Source organism: Dreissena polymorpha, chromosome 4 (assembly GCF_020536995.1).
Source record: "Dreissena polymorpha isolate Duluth1 chromosome 4, UMN_Dpol_1.0, whole genome shotgun sequence".
Classification (NCBI taxonomy): domain Eukaryota; kingdom Metazoa; phylum Mollusca; class Bivalvia; order Myida; family Dreissenidae; genus Dreissena; species Dreissena polymorpha.
Genome location: NC_068358.1, coordinates 72,296,554 through 72,311,612, shown reverse-complemented (window position 1 = coordinate 72,311,612; position 15,059 = coordinate 72,296,554). Strand labels below are relative to the sequence as shown.

The 15,059-nt window shown below is 34.5% G+C and overlaps 1 protein-coding gene across 6 annotated transcripts in view; it reads right to left on the bottom strand.

The window, feature by feature from the left end:
• Positions 1–4,844: 4,844 nt before the first annotated feature.
• LOC127876217 (CREB-regulated transcription coactivator 1-like) overlaps positions 4,845–15,059 on the bottom strand; it is a 54,287-nt gene continuing 44,072 nt past the window's right edge. For 4 of the 6 annotated variants that reach the window (XM_052421265.1, XM_052421268.1, XM_052421269.1 and 1 more), the window contains 2 exons: positions 14,340–14,592; positions 4,845–13,878 (listed from right to left, as the gene is read on the bottom strand). In XM_052421265.1, the coding sequence (XP_052277225.1) occupies positions 13,712–13,878; positions 14,340–14,592 (420 nt within the window). In that variant the 3' untranslated portion in view covers positions 4,845–13,711. The remainder of the gene's footprint in view (positions 13,879–14,339; positions 14,593–15,059) is intronic. The other 2 variants (XM_052421267.1, XM_052421266.1) reach the window with 2 other exon arrangements.

Genomic DNA, 15,059 nt, shown 5'->3' with positions numbered 1-15,059 from the left:
CTTTCTATGCTAAACCATTAAAGGTCGTTTATTGTCAGTGAGCATGCGAATAGCGGGATAGAAAAGCGGGATACTGTACAATTAACTAGTAAATATTTCACTACTTCTTCAAATTTCCCGCGCCGGCGAACAGGGTCACGGGAAAAACTTTTTTTATTATTATTAAAATACATAATTTACAGAAGATTTTTAATATCTATGTCTGTGTATAGAGAAATTATTAAATATGTTTTGTTCAGTGTGTAAATATATTTCGGAAAATAAAATGCTATACTAGCCGTCGATATGCCCCTTGAATATTTGTGTGCCATTCGATGCAATCTTTCTGACATAATGTATAATGAATCAGATCAGTTAAGCCTAAAGCAATATTCGAAACCTCAAATATGGTAACAAATACAAGAATCAGCGGGGCAAGTGCCACTCTTACATGCAGCTTCAACTCGAATCCCTTTAAATCCCTTTAAATCAAGTGATTCAATAATTAGTAGGGACATTTTTACATTTCTATGCTTTTCATGCTATCCAAAATGACATGGAACACGTGTTATGGCATCTCTGTGTACGTGGAATGCAAATCTCGCATGCTTATTTTGCTTCTAATCTCAATTGAACATATATGCAAGTTCTGTTGCAATTAATTTCACTAATAACAAATAAATGAATGTTGATATTCGTTGAAAGTATTTTTTATATTCCATTATACACATCGTGTGAGTTTTGTGTTATAAATAAGTTGTTTTCAAAGAGTAATATCTAAGGCCACAACAAATTGATTAAATGTTCGATGGATTCGCCGCACCTAAAAATCTTAAAACTGAATAAAAATATTTTTATTTTTATTTTGCGCCCGCATCAAAAAATTTGCTGCGCACCTATTTAAATGATTTAGTTTTATTTAGCCTACGTATTTTACGACATAGGCCTAGAGTGTTATTACACTTTGCGTTATTAGATTGGTTTATGGATAAAACAAATTGCAGCGTTCGTCTGTCTTGTCATGTCGGCAAAAGACACAAATAGAAATGTTAATTTTCCCCCGTGGCAATGAGTCATTGCATCAAAGATGATTTGAGTTATTTTATAATTTCAACCGGATCTACATCAGGATGTCAAATGTCGCCGGTATGCGTTCGATTGGTAAAAATCTGCAAATAAACTTGTTGGTATTGATTAAGTTAAAATATTAAAAATTAACATGCAAAGGAGTGTTGAACTGGACGAAAACATGTCGAGTATGATATAAATTGTACGAGCCACCTATCTACTAGTTCAAACTGTTGATGGCTAAGTGCAAGGTGTACATTATGCCCCTAAAACATAAATTTAACATAAGTAAGAAAGTGAAGAAACTTTCTGGACCTAAACAACTTTACTGGAATTTGATTGACTTTTTTTATAAGAAAATACAAAACTTTAACTACCCGTTTCTTATTTTTCTTTCATTAGGAAGTTATGTTTTTTTTTACTTTACAAAACTTAAACTTCTCATTTCTAATTTTAATAGTGCTAAAATAACGAAAGTAATGCATTTAGTATTTTATAATACCATAACCTATGATATTTAGAATAAATACAAATTCGAGATATTTCGTATCAGTGTTTTTGCCACAAATTACAGACTCGTATAGGCTGTGTCCAAATTGAAAATTGTAATAAAGCTGTTTCTCAAAAAGTAACTTTTTTTCTTTAAAAAGTCTCGCCAAAATTTCCAAAAAATAAGTCTTTTTTTTTTGAGTAAACTCAATTGGTTTATTGAGTTTATCATACAGCAGTTTAATGCCCTAGCACTTTATAATATACATTTTAGAAAGCAGTTAAACATGCACTTATTAACAATTGGTATACTGTTATCTATAATAATAATAATAATAATGATTCAATATTCTCAATTTAATGGTTTATCGCACGTTATCCCCAATCAAAAAGGCACATGCTGTAAAATATGACGCGAAGAAAAATCACTGCTTATGCTTGATATTTATTGTATTATTTATTTGTCATGTTATTTAACCATCAGCTTGACAGAAAAACAAGCTTCTTATATAACTTTGATAATGAAACCTACATGTACAATTTTAAATTTAAGTAATAACTACCTGGTGTGAGTAAGCAGAACAGCTATTAGAGACTGTTTTTATTTATTTTTACAAACATTTGATAAGGGCTTAAACTCAATTATTACTTCTAAATGATCTTGTACTGGTATTTTGCATTTGTTTGGAAAACATATCAATTTACATTGACAATACATAATGTGTTTTTTATTTTTCGCCTTTCGCTCGCCTGTGATTTAACAAAAAATAGAATAAAAATAAATTTATTTTTATTTTGCTCGCTCGCTCCATTTTTGGAAAGCAAAAATCCGTAGAACAAATCATTAATTTGTTGTGGCCTAATCTGTGTTTGGAAAACATGTTCAATACATTGCAGTTTGTGAATTATCCATTTTGAGTTTGGTTATTATCCACAGAAATTTTCATATTAGTTTGGATTTATCCATGAACTGTTATACCCGCCCTGCAAACACATGATTTTAACACAGAAACACACTAGGTGTTAAAAGTAAATTTTTTATAGGACATTCATGATATAATTTTGCATATCTCTGTTACAGTTTCGTTCGCTCTTTTGCCAATTGACGTGTTAATAATTCAACACATACCGGTAGGTCGCATTTCGTGAAAATTAGCATTTCCCGAAGACAAATTTATCGTTTTTTACTAGAAAACTATTAAATCATTGCACAACTCAAAACTCATGTATGTGTCAGACATTCATTATCACATGTGTAGAACTATTACGTCCTTATAGTTACTAAATTAGCAGAAATGATAAAATAATCACCTAACTTTCAGTTTCAGTTTCGGCCGACAGTTTTTTCTTCAGTTTGAATTATCCAACTTAGTTTGGATTATCGACGTACAGGGGGTGATGAGTGATATAATAAAATGAATTAATTAGATGTCGGTTTATTTGTGTGTGGTCATTGACCCGTATATTTTCATTTAATTTCCATTTTTCTTGTGTATATCTGTTCTATATTTATACATATATGGTCAATAATATCTAATTATGCGAAATAAGCCACGCAATCTGGCCCAACGTAACTGATTTGCATGTGACGCTGCCAAGAACTGCACAGATAAAGGCATTTGTGTCGCATGTAAATAACTCTTTATCTTTCATCGACCACAACCACAATCAACGCCGTATATCTTTTTAAAAGATATTTCTTGTTATCAAGTGTCATATATATGAGTCGCATTCCGAGAAAACGGGGCATAATGCATGTGCTTAAAGTGTCGTCCCAGATTAGCCTGTGCAGTCCGCACGGGCTAATCAGGGACCACACTTTCCGCCTTAATTGGATTTTTGCTAAGAAGAGACTTCATTTAAACGAACAAGGTCATAAAGGCGGAGAGTTTCGTCCCTGATTAGCCTGTGCGGACTGCACAGGCTTATCTGGGACGACACTTTACGCAGATGCATTATGCCCATTTTTCTCAGAACGCGACTCATATATTTATATGGAATCTGACACGAATTTTATATAGCTCGATATTAACTTAACGATTTCAATAGTGTTGTATATAGCTCGATATTTACTAAACGATTTCAATGTTGTTGTTGGACAGAAAGTCTCTAGGGAGCTGACTAAAGAATCTGTAGGACGAGTATAAAAAGGTATGTCAATGTCAGTTGTTTCATCACGATTTTAACTACAAATGAGATTACCGTATTATCGGCAACATATTGAGTTAAATGTCAATGATGCTTGTAATCAATTAGCAAGCTCTTTCATGCACAGGTTTGATCTTTAGTATGACCTTGACATGGACCTAAGAGGTAACTTACCTTATCCGCATGGTGAGCATAAGTGTGAACTAATTAAACATTCCAAGACGAATGATAAAGTTACAGAGCGGAAAAGTTGTAAACCAGTTTTATGGCTAAATGTAACCTAAGTGGAAGTTTGACCTCGGCATTTGGGGCTACATGTGAACACCCATCTTCTAATGCTGGACATGTGTGGTATGTTATTTAAATTGCATGATAAAGAACCAATTACAGTTGGGACAAACTGTTTTCTTCCCATATTTGAACCTTTTGCCTTCAGGTGTGTACTTAAAGGTTGGGTTATGGAGTCCTCGTGATGGTCATTAGTGGTAAATATACTAAAAGTGCGCGATGAACGACAATGTTTCAGTCCGGAAAAGCTGTTTCATGGTAAAATCTTACTTTAAACCTCTTAGTGTGATCTAGAACTTTTAAACATGTATACGGGTTCGACTCGCGATACATCTAACGATATTGACCATTTCAGTTATTTTATAAAACTACGATAAATGACAAAACTACAGTAAGAACAAGCTCGGACGTATGTACGCACGCACATAAACTCGATACTTTATGTGCAATTAGAGGTTTCTGAAAGCGGGCTGGACAAAAACATGGTTACTATTTCACGAAAACAAGTATCGACTGACGTGACGTCATTTGATGCTGGCAAGATCAATCTGGTATAAAACGTTTGGTGACGATCAAAGAACACTTTAAGATAAGAATAGATGTATTTATATCGGCTAAATACAAAGAAACATTCAAGAACATTAGATACAAGCATTTAAAATGTCAATTCCGTTCGTACACTTTATTATATAATACCGGGTAATTTCGGTAGTGCTATATGTGTAAGTTGTGTCCCAGACCAACTTTTTCTAAAGGGAGTGAGGGGATTATAATTTATTTGTTATTTTTAGGGCTCTTAAGAATAGTTATAATATTGGCTCTTGCACAGCATCTTCACTAACACAACGGACAAGTAATGAAAAAATATGATGAACATTTAAAATTGTTTTATTAAGAAATAGATCTACATGCGGATGTACAATAATGAAAGATGTCAAGTAAATTGAAGAAAAACACCAGCGTCATTCAATAACAGTTAGTCATATTAAAACGGCAATCAACAGCGTGTAAAATACTACAACAATACATTATATATATATGTCCATCATTCATACAAACGCATACAAATGGGAAATAAGGTTGACAGCTTGTTGTAGTTCAACAAATGCACATTGGCACAATATAAAATATGAATTTAAACACACAAGGCCATGATTCAGGCAAAACAACTGATATATGAACATGCCTCAATGTTTGAAGTAAAAAGCACTTAGTTTACTAAGATCTTGTGGAACTTTAAAAATATTGTCAAAACAAATCTGAAATTTACATAAAAAAATGTTGAAATAAAGTTATGATAATTAACAAGTTTACTGATAAAAAATAAATAAACTCATAACTAGAAATAGGCCATAAATTGTAGCAAGGAGCCAGGATGAGCGACGTCAAGGGAAAATAGGTCTTATGACATATCCAAACAGTGTAGCTCCAGACATGTGTGTGTGTGTATTTCAAAGTTTATGAGGTCCTTTCCAGAGGCTACATTACATGTGGACCCTGAGTGTGGTCCAGCACTTCTACCTAATCAACTTACTAGACAAACAAAAGTAGCGACAAATTTTGAATTATAGCTGCAACTTCAAGCTATTTCCTAGTTACTGAAAGATTGTTCAATTTTGATGAGGTCTTGAGTAGTATAGGAAAGCTGGAGTACCCACAGAAAACTCCACCTATCTGGTATGGTGAGCAGACAAACCTTGACATCCTTAAAATGTGATGAGGAGTCATAATGTTCCGCATATGACCAAGATACCTGCTAAGACTTTAGCGGACAGAGTAGATCAAGACTAGAAAGTGTGAATGATCTGAATCTGTACTGTTGCATATGGCATTACATCCATTTTCAAGCGAAGCTGCAAATTTTTTCACTACCAAACGAGCTCCCTTTTTTTGCAAGCATAATCCCTTTATTCATTGAACCAACAACAACAATCGAGTCTGACACATATATAGCAAATAAATATTCAGCAGAAATATATATTAAAACAAGAGATGTGTTGGTCAGAAACACAATGCCCCCTATTGCGCCGCTTTGAAAAAAATAAATATTTTTTTTACCTTTGACCTTGAAGGATGACCTTGACCTTTAACTACCACTCAAAATGTGCAGCCTCATGAGAAAGCCGCTTTGAAAAAAAAAAAAATACCTTTGACCTTGAAGGATGACCTTGACCTAGAAAGATGACCTTGACCTTGAACTTCCTACACTCAAAATGTGCAGCTTCATGATAACGCTGCGTTGAATTCATTTATATTTTTACCTTTGACCTTGAAGGATGAAATTGACCTTGAAGGATGACCTTTACCATGAACTTCTTCCACTCAAAATGTGCAGCTTCATGAGAACACCGCTTTAAATTAAAAAAAATACCTTTGACCTTGAAGGATGACCTTGACCTTGAACTTCCACCGCTCAAAATGTGCAGCTTCATGAAAACGCTGCCATGATTTTTTTTTGACCTTTGACCTTGAAGGATGACCTTGACCTTGAACTTCCACTATGCAAAATGTGCAGCTTCATGAGATACACATGCATGCCAAATATCAAGTTGCTATCTTCAATATTGAAAAAGTTATGGCCAATGTTAAAGTTTTCGGACGGACAGACGCCAAATATTTGACATTTGACCTTAAAAGATGACCTTGACCTTCCCCTTTCAACACTCAAAATGTTCAGCTCCATGAGATACACATGCATGCCAAATATCAAATTGCTATCTTCAATAGTGAAAAAGTTATGGCCAATGTTAAAGTTTTTTTGGACGGACAGACAGACAGACATACACACATATTGACATACTGACTAACGGACAGTTCAACTGCTATATGCCACCCTACCGGGAGCATAATTATATAAGATACAAAGAGGAGGCTTTTATTGCTTAACATATAAACTTCATGTATAACTTTTCTAATGCAAATATTTTGGTGTGAGCTTTACTAGATATTTTTAATGTGGTGCGATAAATGTTGTATCTGCTTAAACAGCCAAAGAATAAAACAAGATAATTTCACCATTGAAACATCAGCAGAGGCATTGACAACAAGCAAATCCATTGAATTTATATCTGCCACCAATATGCTTCTGGACACAAAAGTGTTATATTTGACACTCAAAACAGCATTTTTTCAGGATACAAAGGGCCATAACTCCCTTTATATCCGATGGCGTACAATGCCATTTGGCGTGCACCATCCTCTTATCCATATATATACTCATACCAAGTTTCAATGAAATCCACCAAAGCACTTCCAAGATATGGCTCTGGACAATAAAAAAGAATTTTTTCAAGATACAAAGGGCCATAAATCTGTTATTAACAGATGGTTTACAATGCCATTTGGCGTGCAACATCCTTTTATCCATATATATACTCGTACCAAGTTTCAATGAAATCCAGGCACTTTCAAGATAATGCTCCGGACACAAAAGTGCAGGACGGAAGGATGGACAGACGGACAACGCCAAAACAATATCCCTAAACCTCTGGCGGGGGATAATAAACCTGACTGACACTTTAAATTTCGAAAATAAGAAAATATAATCTAGTCACTAGATGTAGAATATGGTTAACTTGGTTCCAGCCACAATAAAGTTATCATTTTAACTCACCTAGTATTTCAGAAGCCAAAACATTAAATAACCATTAATTATTTAAAAACAAGATTATTTTTTTCTGGGCATTACATTGAATGGAGATGTTGTTTTTGAATTCAACAAACATAGGCCTTGTAATTTGCATCTTTTAAGTGTCTCATTAAAAAGTTCATTGTGACAACTTGTAATAATCATAAAGGTAAATTTTTATGTCACCACACTGACAGCCAGAGTCCTCTACAACAGAGCACTACAAATATAATCTATTACTTTTTTCTGGAGTTTAAAAAAATATAGTAAAAGAATATGTAAGTTGCATCGTTTGAAAATGGGTCTTTTGCAAAATGCAGCCATCATAGCTCCAGACCGGCCTCCATAGCCTAGCTTTTACGCTACCCTGGTCACTACAAAGACAGAATGGCTTACATGTGCTCGTTAGCGGACAGGGTCTAGAGCTCCACTGGGCAGGGTCTAGAGCTCCACTGGAGATACATCGTTTCATGATGATAGACATTTGTGAAAGTTACTTCAAAATCCATAAATATAATGTACAGTTATTGCTGATACAAGAAATTTCACAGACATAAAGAGAGACGTACAGATACACAGACCAGCAGAGCAACTGCTCGATGCCCCTTCTTCAAGGGGAGAGGGGGTGCATAAAATCATCAGTTGTCCCAATGACTAGTTCAGTGTAGGTACCCATTTATCAATGTTTAGGACTAACATTATATTTAACTGTGCAAATAACATTTTTTGGTACAATAAAGCATCAAAATCACACAAAAGGTCCCTACAAATGCAAAATTTCAGTCAAACAGAAATCAAACGCTTGTGAAAGGAACACACATGTGACAGATCTTCCTAGTGTTTTTGTGCACTACTACACCTGTGAAGTCCATGCCTTGAATAGTTTTACATACTTATGGTTAGAAAAGATGTAACTTTTATTTTAATCATCGTTATTAAAAGAGATTTTTAAGACTGGTGAATAAACCGCAATTGTTTTTTCATTGCACATGTATCTATTGTGTAGTCAATCAACTAATTACATATTTAATCTAGACATTGCACAAAATAATTTTTTCAAATATAATGTTGCCCCAAAAATGCAAAGGATTAGTTAAAAGCATAAACCATAATGTTTTCATTCAAACAACTTCAAGACACTCCTAAATATTAATGAAAATCTTTGCACAACAAAATGGAATGGAAAAATGACTCAATACAACATACTATGCAGAAACACTGAATATAATACAAATGTAGAATTTCACATACTTTAAAATCTAAAAAAAACATCTTATAAAATATTACAATAAATGTGTAATATTAACATAAACACAGTATATAAAATGTGAAAAACAAAACAACACAAACATGTAACAAACGATGTTTACAACAGTAATAGATTACTGCACAAGTTGACTGCTGTCAATAATGAAGTGCCATTCAATATTCATAAACACATACTTTATAAGAACCTTGTCAACATCCATAACATTAAAGTTCCACTACGCATGGTTAAAAAAAGAACAACAACTGCATCTAAAGAGAGATCTATTGCAAAGCGAATATCATGGTATGTCTCATTGTAAACATTATTCTTGTTCTAATTGTAGCAATTCTTAATTGTTTTTTTTTCAACAATAACTTTAGTATCAGATAGAAATGTGTTACAGACACTAATGCCCCCAAAACACATGTTTGGACATAGACAAATCCTCTTTATGTTGTCCAGAAGACAAAAAGACAAAGAGCCATAATTCTGCCCAAACTCTTGCAACCAAAAGTCCTTTCTTTACGTTCATCTACAAATTAAAATCATTAAACGGCAAACAGTTTGAGTGAGATCCACTAAGTATTTACAGAATAATTGAAAACACAAAAGGCTGGAACTAAACATTGTTCAGTACAAAAGCAGACAAATGATCATTATTCTGCCAAAATAGTCACAGCCTAAATGATTTTCTTATATCATTTACAAAAATAAAGGTCATTGAATTGCAAAAGTTTAAGTGAGATCCATCCAGAAATTTAAGAGAGGTCAAATACACTAGCTTCAAGCAACTTTAAATTGTATGGTGGAAAAACAATTCTGGCAAACAAAAGTTGCTGCCCGAATCACTTCTTAACCATCCTGAGCAAATTAAGTTCTTTCAACTGAAATTTTTAGCGAGATCCAACAATTAGAAATTCAAAACCATGCTTCATGACATATGGAAATACAGATGGACACACAGATGGACAAACAAGTGCAATACTTAACGCTTTCAGTGCGGGAACCGAATTTTAAAGGCCTTTGCAAACAGTTTGGATCCAGATGAGACGCCACAGAACGTGGCGTCTCATCAGGATCCAAACTGTTTGCTATTCTGATAGTATTCTTTGAAAAAAAATCGAAGAAAATGATTATTTTAGAAATTCAGCAGACGACATTTTAGCAGACGACAAATTTCCCAGCATGCAAAGGGTTAATGCCTCACATTCCGCGTTGGAATAAACATGAGCAGCAAACTGGGAAAACAGGGCTTAATGCATTCACGTAAAGCGTTGTCCCAGGTTAACTTGGGCAGTTTGCACAGGCTGATAAAGGACAGCACTTTCTTCATAGTCCAGATTTTCCATGAGAAGAGATTTCCTTTAAACGAAAAAATGCAATAAAAGCAGAAAGTGCGGACTGCACATGCTTATCTGAGATGATACTTGGCACAAACACATTAAGTTACATTTCCAAAAAACACGGCACAAACAGTATTTCAAATCAAAATTGCAAATAATATATATATTTGAAACTAAATAAGCAGAACATTCAATTTAGGAAGAAACACATTTCTCCTGAAAGAACAGAGAAATGTTCACATGAAGTTCTCTACTGTCCAGAATCTGGTCCAGACAAACTGCAGAGAGACTAACTGACAGCACAACATGATGACAGGTAATGATGACTAGAATATTCTCCTTTAAACTAGGGGTAAGCCAGGCTATGAATGAATGACTTGGTCACTGGGAAACAGTACAATGATGATCAGATATTTCACTGCACAATTAAAACAATGTTCATATTGTGAACTTAACATCTTTTTGCTTGTTTTTCAACAGAGGCAGTGAAATATTTCTGTAGAGTTCAAATCGAGTACCGGTAATAAAGTAATTTTCTACATAAAGTATTTTTCTAATCAAAATTATCAAAAATATTTGTATTATCATAAGATTTTCTGAATTTACTTCAAAATGTGGAATTGCAAATATAGCAAAGTTGCAATTAAAATTAAGCAAGGCCAGCGACCAACAAAGGAAAGCTGGGTAATGCGAAAATTGGTCTTATGCCATATGTTGCCAAAGTAGCATCAGAGCAGCATGCACAATGTCAGTCTGGTAAGGAGTTACTCTCCGCTATAAAGTCACACAAGGTTTTGTGGTCTCATTTCTGGACAGGGCAGCTACAGACCAGACTGCACAGTTGCGCTGGCTTGTCTGGAGCTACCTTGGATGCATATTGCTTAAGACCCATTAACGAATGACAGTGGTATATATTCAGAAAACAATTTATCTAGCCTAACATGTTACTCAAAATGATTTACCACTTCTTATCTTAAATTAAGTTACACACCACCACTTAACAAACCATATGGACTGTGCTCTGTGAAAAGGGGGTTTAATGCATGTTCATAAAGTATTGTCCCAGATTAGCCTGTGCAGTTTGCAAAGGTTAATCAGGGACAACACTTTCAACATTAACTCAGAAGAGACTTTCTTTAAACAAAAAATATCATAAAAGCAAAAAAAGTTGTCCCTGATTAACTTGTGCAGACTGCACAGGCTAATCTGAGACGAAACATTACACACATGCATTAAACCCCTTTTTCATAGAGCTCAGTCCATATCTATGTTAATACATGTAATAAAATCATATCGTGAACATGAATATAAACAGTTACAACTGCCATATTTAACATATTACACAAAAAAATGTATTTTACCACACGTTCTTAAACAATAACATTTTCTTAAATATATAAACATTCTTAAATATTTGCTTCTTTTTTTTCTTATCTAAAACCTTTTGTTATTTGAAATAAAATAGCACTTCTTGTGTAAAACATTCCAATAAATATATAATCAAACCATAAAATATGCTATACATTCATCTGAGAAATCATACCTAAAAAAGATATAACCAACATACTTAAATCATCAATAACATACATTATTTAGTTTTTAAAATAATCTTTAATCATTTTCACGTCTAAGCCTATAACAGTAAAGTTTTAAAGAGACGTCATAAGATTACAGTAGAAGAATGACTCTTTTTGGAAGCAGTAAATTACAAAAATAGACATGGATGTTGATGAAGTAAATGACAACTCTGGCAGTTGATTTATTCTGCAGCATTTTTAAAAGTATCTCACATGGCTACCATGTTAGGGGGTTAAGGAGAAGTAAACATGTCAACTACATCCACAAAGGCTATACATGAACACATAAGTGTAAAGACAAAGCTAATTTATGAATCTTGTCCGTAACTCCCTTTCCAATACACACTATGGAAAGCAAACTTAGAGGACCTTTTTGGATTTGACACTTTCAGCAACTTATTAACTACTCACTTTTACTAAAAAAAAAATTCACTCAACTTTCACCCCAAATCCATAAACTAAGAGGCATATGTTGCACTGGTACTATAGTTATACTTTAGCACAATATTTCTAGACAAGTTGGTGAAAAGCAATTCTTTGGCAAAACAAGACACCGGTGTGTTTTCAGCATTTCAGCATATGTACCATCAACCTTTGCCTACCCTATATTGTGATAAACATATTCCTAAACAAAAACCCACATGTTTACCTTTGTTGAAGATAAGCGTGGCTTTGACACCAATACCAGAGTCCACAACAGGTAGAAACTCTTACCTGTACATGCCTACCATATTATAATCGAATAGAATGTGCATTTGTCTGAGTAGTTTTCAGGATAAAAAAAACAACATTTAGCAGATTGTAAACATCTAGTGAAAACATGTTGCACATTCTCACATTGCTCGAAATAAGTTTTTCAAAAATCATTATCATATGGCATGTTCTTTCTCGAGTTATTACAGCATCTAGTATTATTTTTAGTGAAAGTAACCAGACCTCACAACCCTGAAAGTTAAGGCCTTGCAGTGAAAATGGGCATGTTTCATCATCACTAACATTTAGCCATAAAGTAACCAACTAAATAAAATGTTAACCCTTTAACATGGTTATTTAAGTTTTTGTGAACGGACAGCCAGACAGACCAACATACAGCAAACAAATTATAAGAAATAATAATAACCATAGTGAATTGTGAAGCTTATTAAGACCCCTTATGGTGTGTATGTTTTCATATTTCATCTTTTCAAATTATTCCAAGTTGCAGTTGAAACAGCTTAAGTATTTAAAAATGTATTAACAAGAGCATAGCTGCAACCTGAACTTAACCACAAACCAGGAAATGTGACCTGTCATTATGGGTTCGTCAAAACAGATACAGTCCAATTCTGTTTGCATCCAGTCACCCTTCAATCCTTTTTCATAAAATTCTTTACAGTGAACAAGATCAAGCTTCACAATTATCCTTGGAGCAATTTCAGACACACACAGTCCTTGTATTGTTCGGTTCTTTAGCATGGTAGCATGTCTTATATAATTCCCTCCTTCTTTGAGCAATCTTGAGAAAAATCAGCCACCATTCAATACTATGTTATATTTTGCTATTGATTCATACAAGCAATACAAAGAGTTCACACACACATATGTCAATGAATCAAAGCAGTGGGCTGCCATTTGCAATATGTATGCAAGTTCACACATAAAATGTTTCAATTTTGAGAAGCAAAAGGTTCACTAAGATTTATATAAAACGTCCCAACACGAGTTGCTCGGTGATAAATTCATTCACATCATGCTCCAAGCACCTGCTGAGTCCACAGCCCCAAGGCTTGACAAGCTAAAACTCCCTCTAGGAAACCATCCATGCGCTTTAGCGGGAAAAACGGAGTTTAATGCATGTGCATAAAGTGTTGTCCCAGATTAGCATGTACTGTCTGCACAGGCTTATCAGGGACAACACTTTCCGCTTTTTTGTATTTGTTCGTTTGCTTGGTTGGGACTAGTCCTACAACTGATCAAGCTTGAAGGAGTTTTCTGTGTCCGGGTCGGTGATCATGCTCGGGTCAGTCAGCATCTGGAGCCCGTCAAGGTCCAACGGGACCAGGCCATCTTTGAGCGCCTCGTCTGAAACACTCCCAAACAGGTCCGCATCGAACGAACCATCCCCCATACCTGGGAATAAAAGAATAAAGATTGCCTGTCTATATGCTGCAACATTTCCATGATTTAATTAACAGTTTTATAAATTACTTAAAGAATTACGTTTTAAACAATACATTGTTCACTCAGAACCGTGCATTATAATTAAATACATGGTGACAATCAACCCAAAATGTTTTAAATATCTAAACAATATATATTCTCATAAATAATTTTGCAAAATACTGAAAAATCATTAATATTTGTTGGAATAAAATTTTGTGGTTTTTCCAAAATGACTTTCGTGTTCACATAAACTTCTGAAATTAGGAAAAAAAGATGAATGTGTATAGGTAATTTTCCAATGTGTTAGTTTTAAATTTGCGGATCAGTGAACCCAACTAAAATCAATGTCCCATGAATAATATTGATTTTACAGTATTTTGAAAACCACATGCGAACTATAGGTACACTATTTGTCTTGGGCAACTCACTATGCCAACCTGAAAACACAATATCAGGTATCTTAGTCCCCGCTGTTGAGCTGGTGATGGTGTTGTTCATGTGGGTCAGACTCAGACTAAAGTTGTTCTCCATGTAGTACTGGAGACTGTTGGCTTGATTGTAGTCTGCCATCCCACTGTTGTTGGCCTGAGAGTAGGGCTGGGAGGAAGATGCACTCGACACTATCATCCCCCCATTGGAACCCTGCGCTATGCTGCTACTAGTGCTGATGGGTTGATGCTGCTAACAACAGCAAGTATAACATTAATGAAGTGTTTTCAACAACTTGATCAATGGGAAATTTTATTTGTTAGATCCGCACTTTGGTAAAGTGGGGATTAATGCTTGTGCAATCTGCATAGGCTTATCAGGAACTTAAATCTTGAGACTGGATTTTCGTTTAGAGAGCTATCCTTTAAAAAAGAAAATCCATAAAAGCAGAAAGTGTTTACCAGATAAGCCTGAGCAGACATCACAGGCAAATCTGGGCTGACAGACATCACAGGCAAATCTGGGCTGACACTTTACACACATGCATTAAGCCTGAGCAGACATCACAGGCAAATCTGGGCTGACACTTTACACACATGCATTAAGCCCCATTTTCTTCAAGTGCGGCTCATTTATAACATTAAACGATTTAAAGGATTTAGTCCTAAACCTTTGTTTGTGAAGAGTAAATTAAGGAAATATGATTTCATGAATTTCAC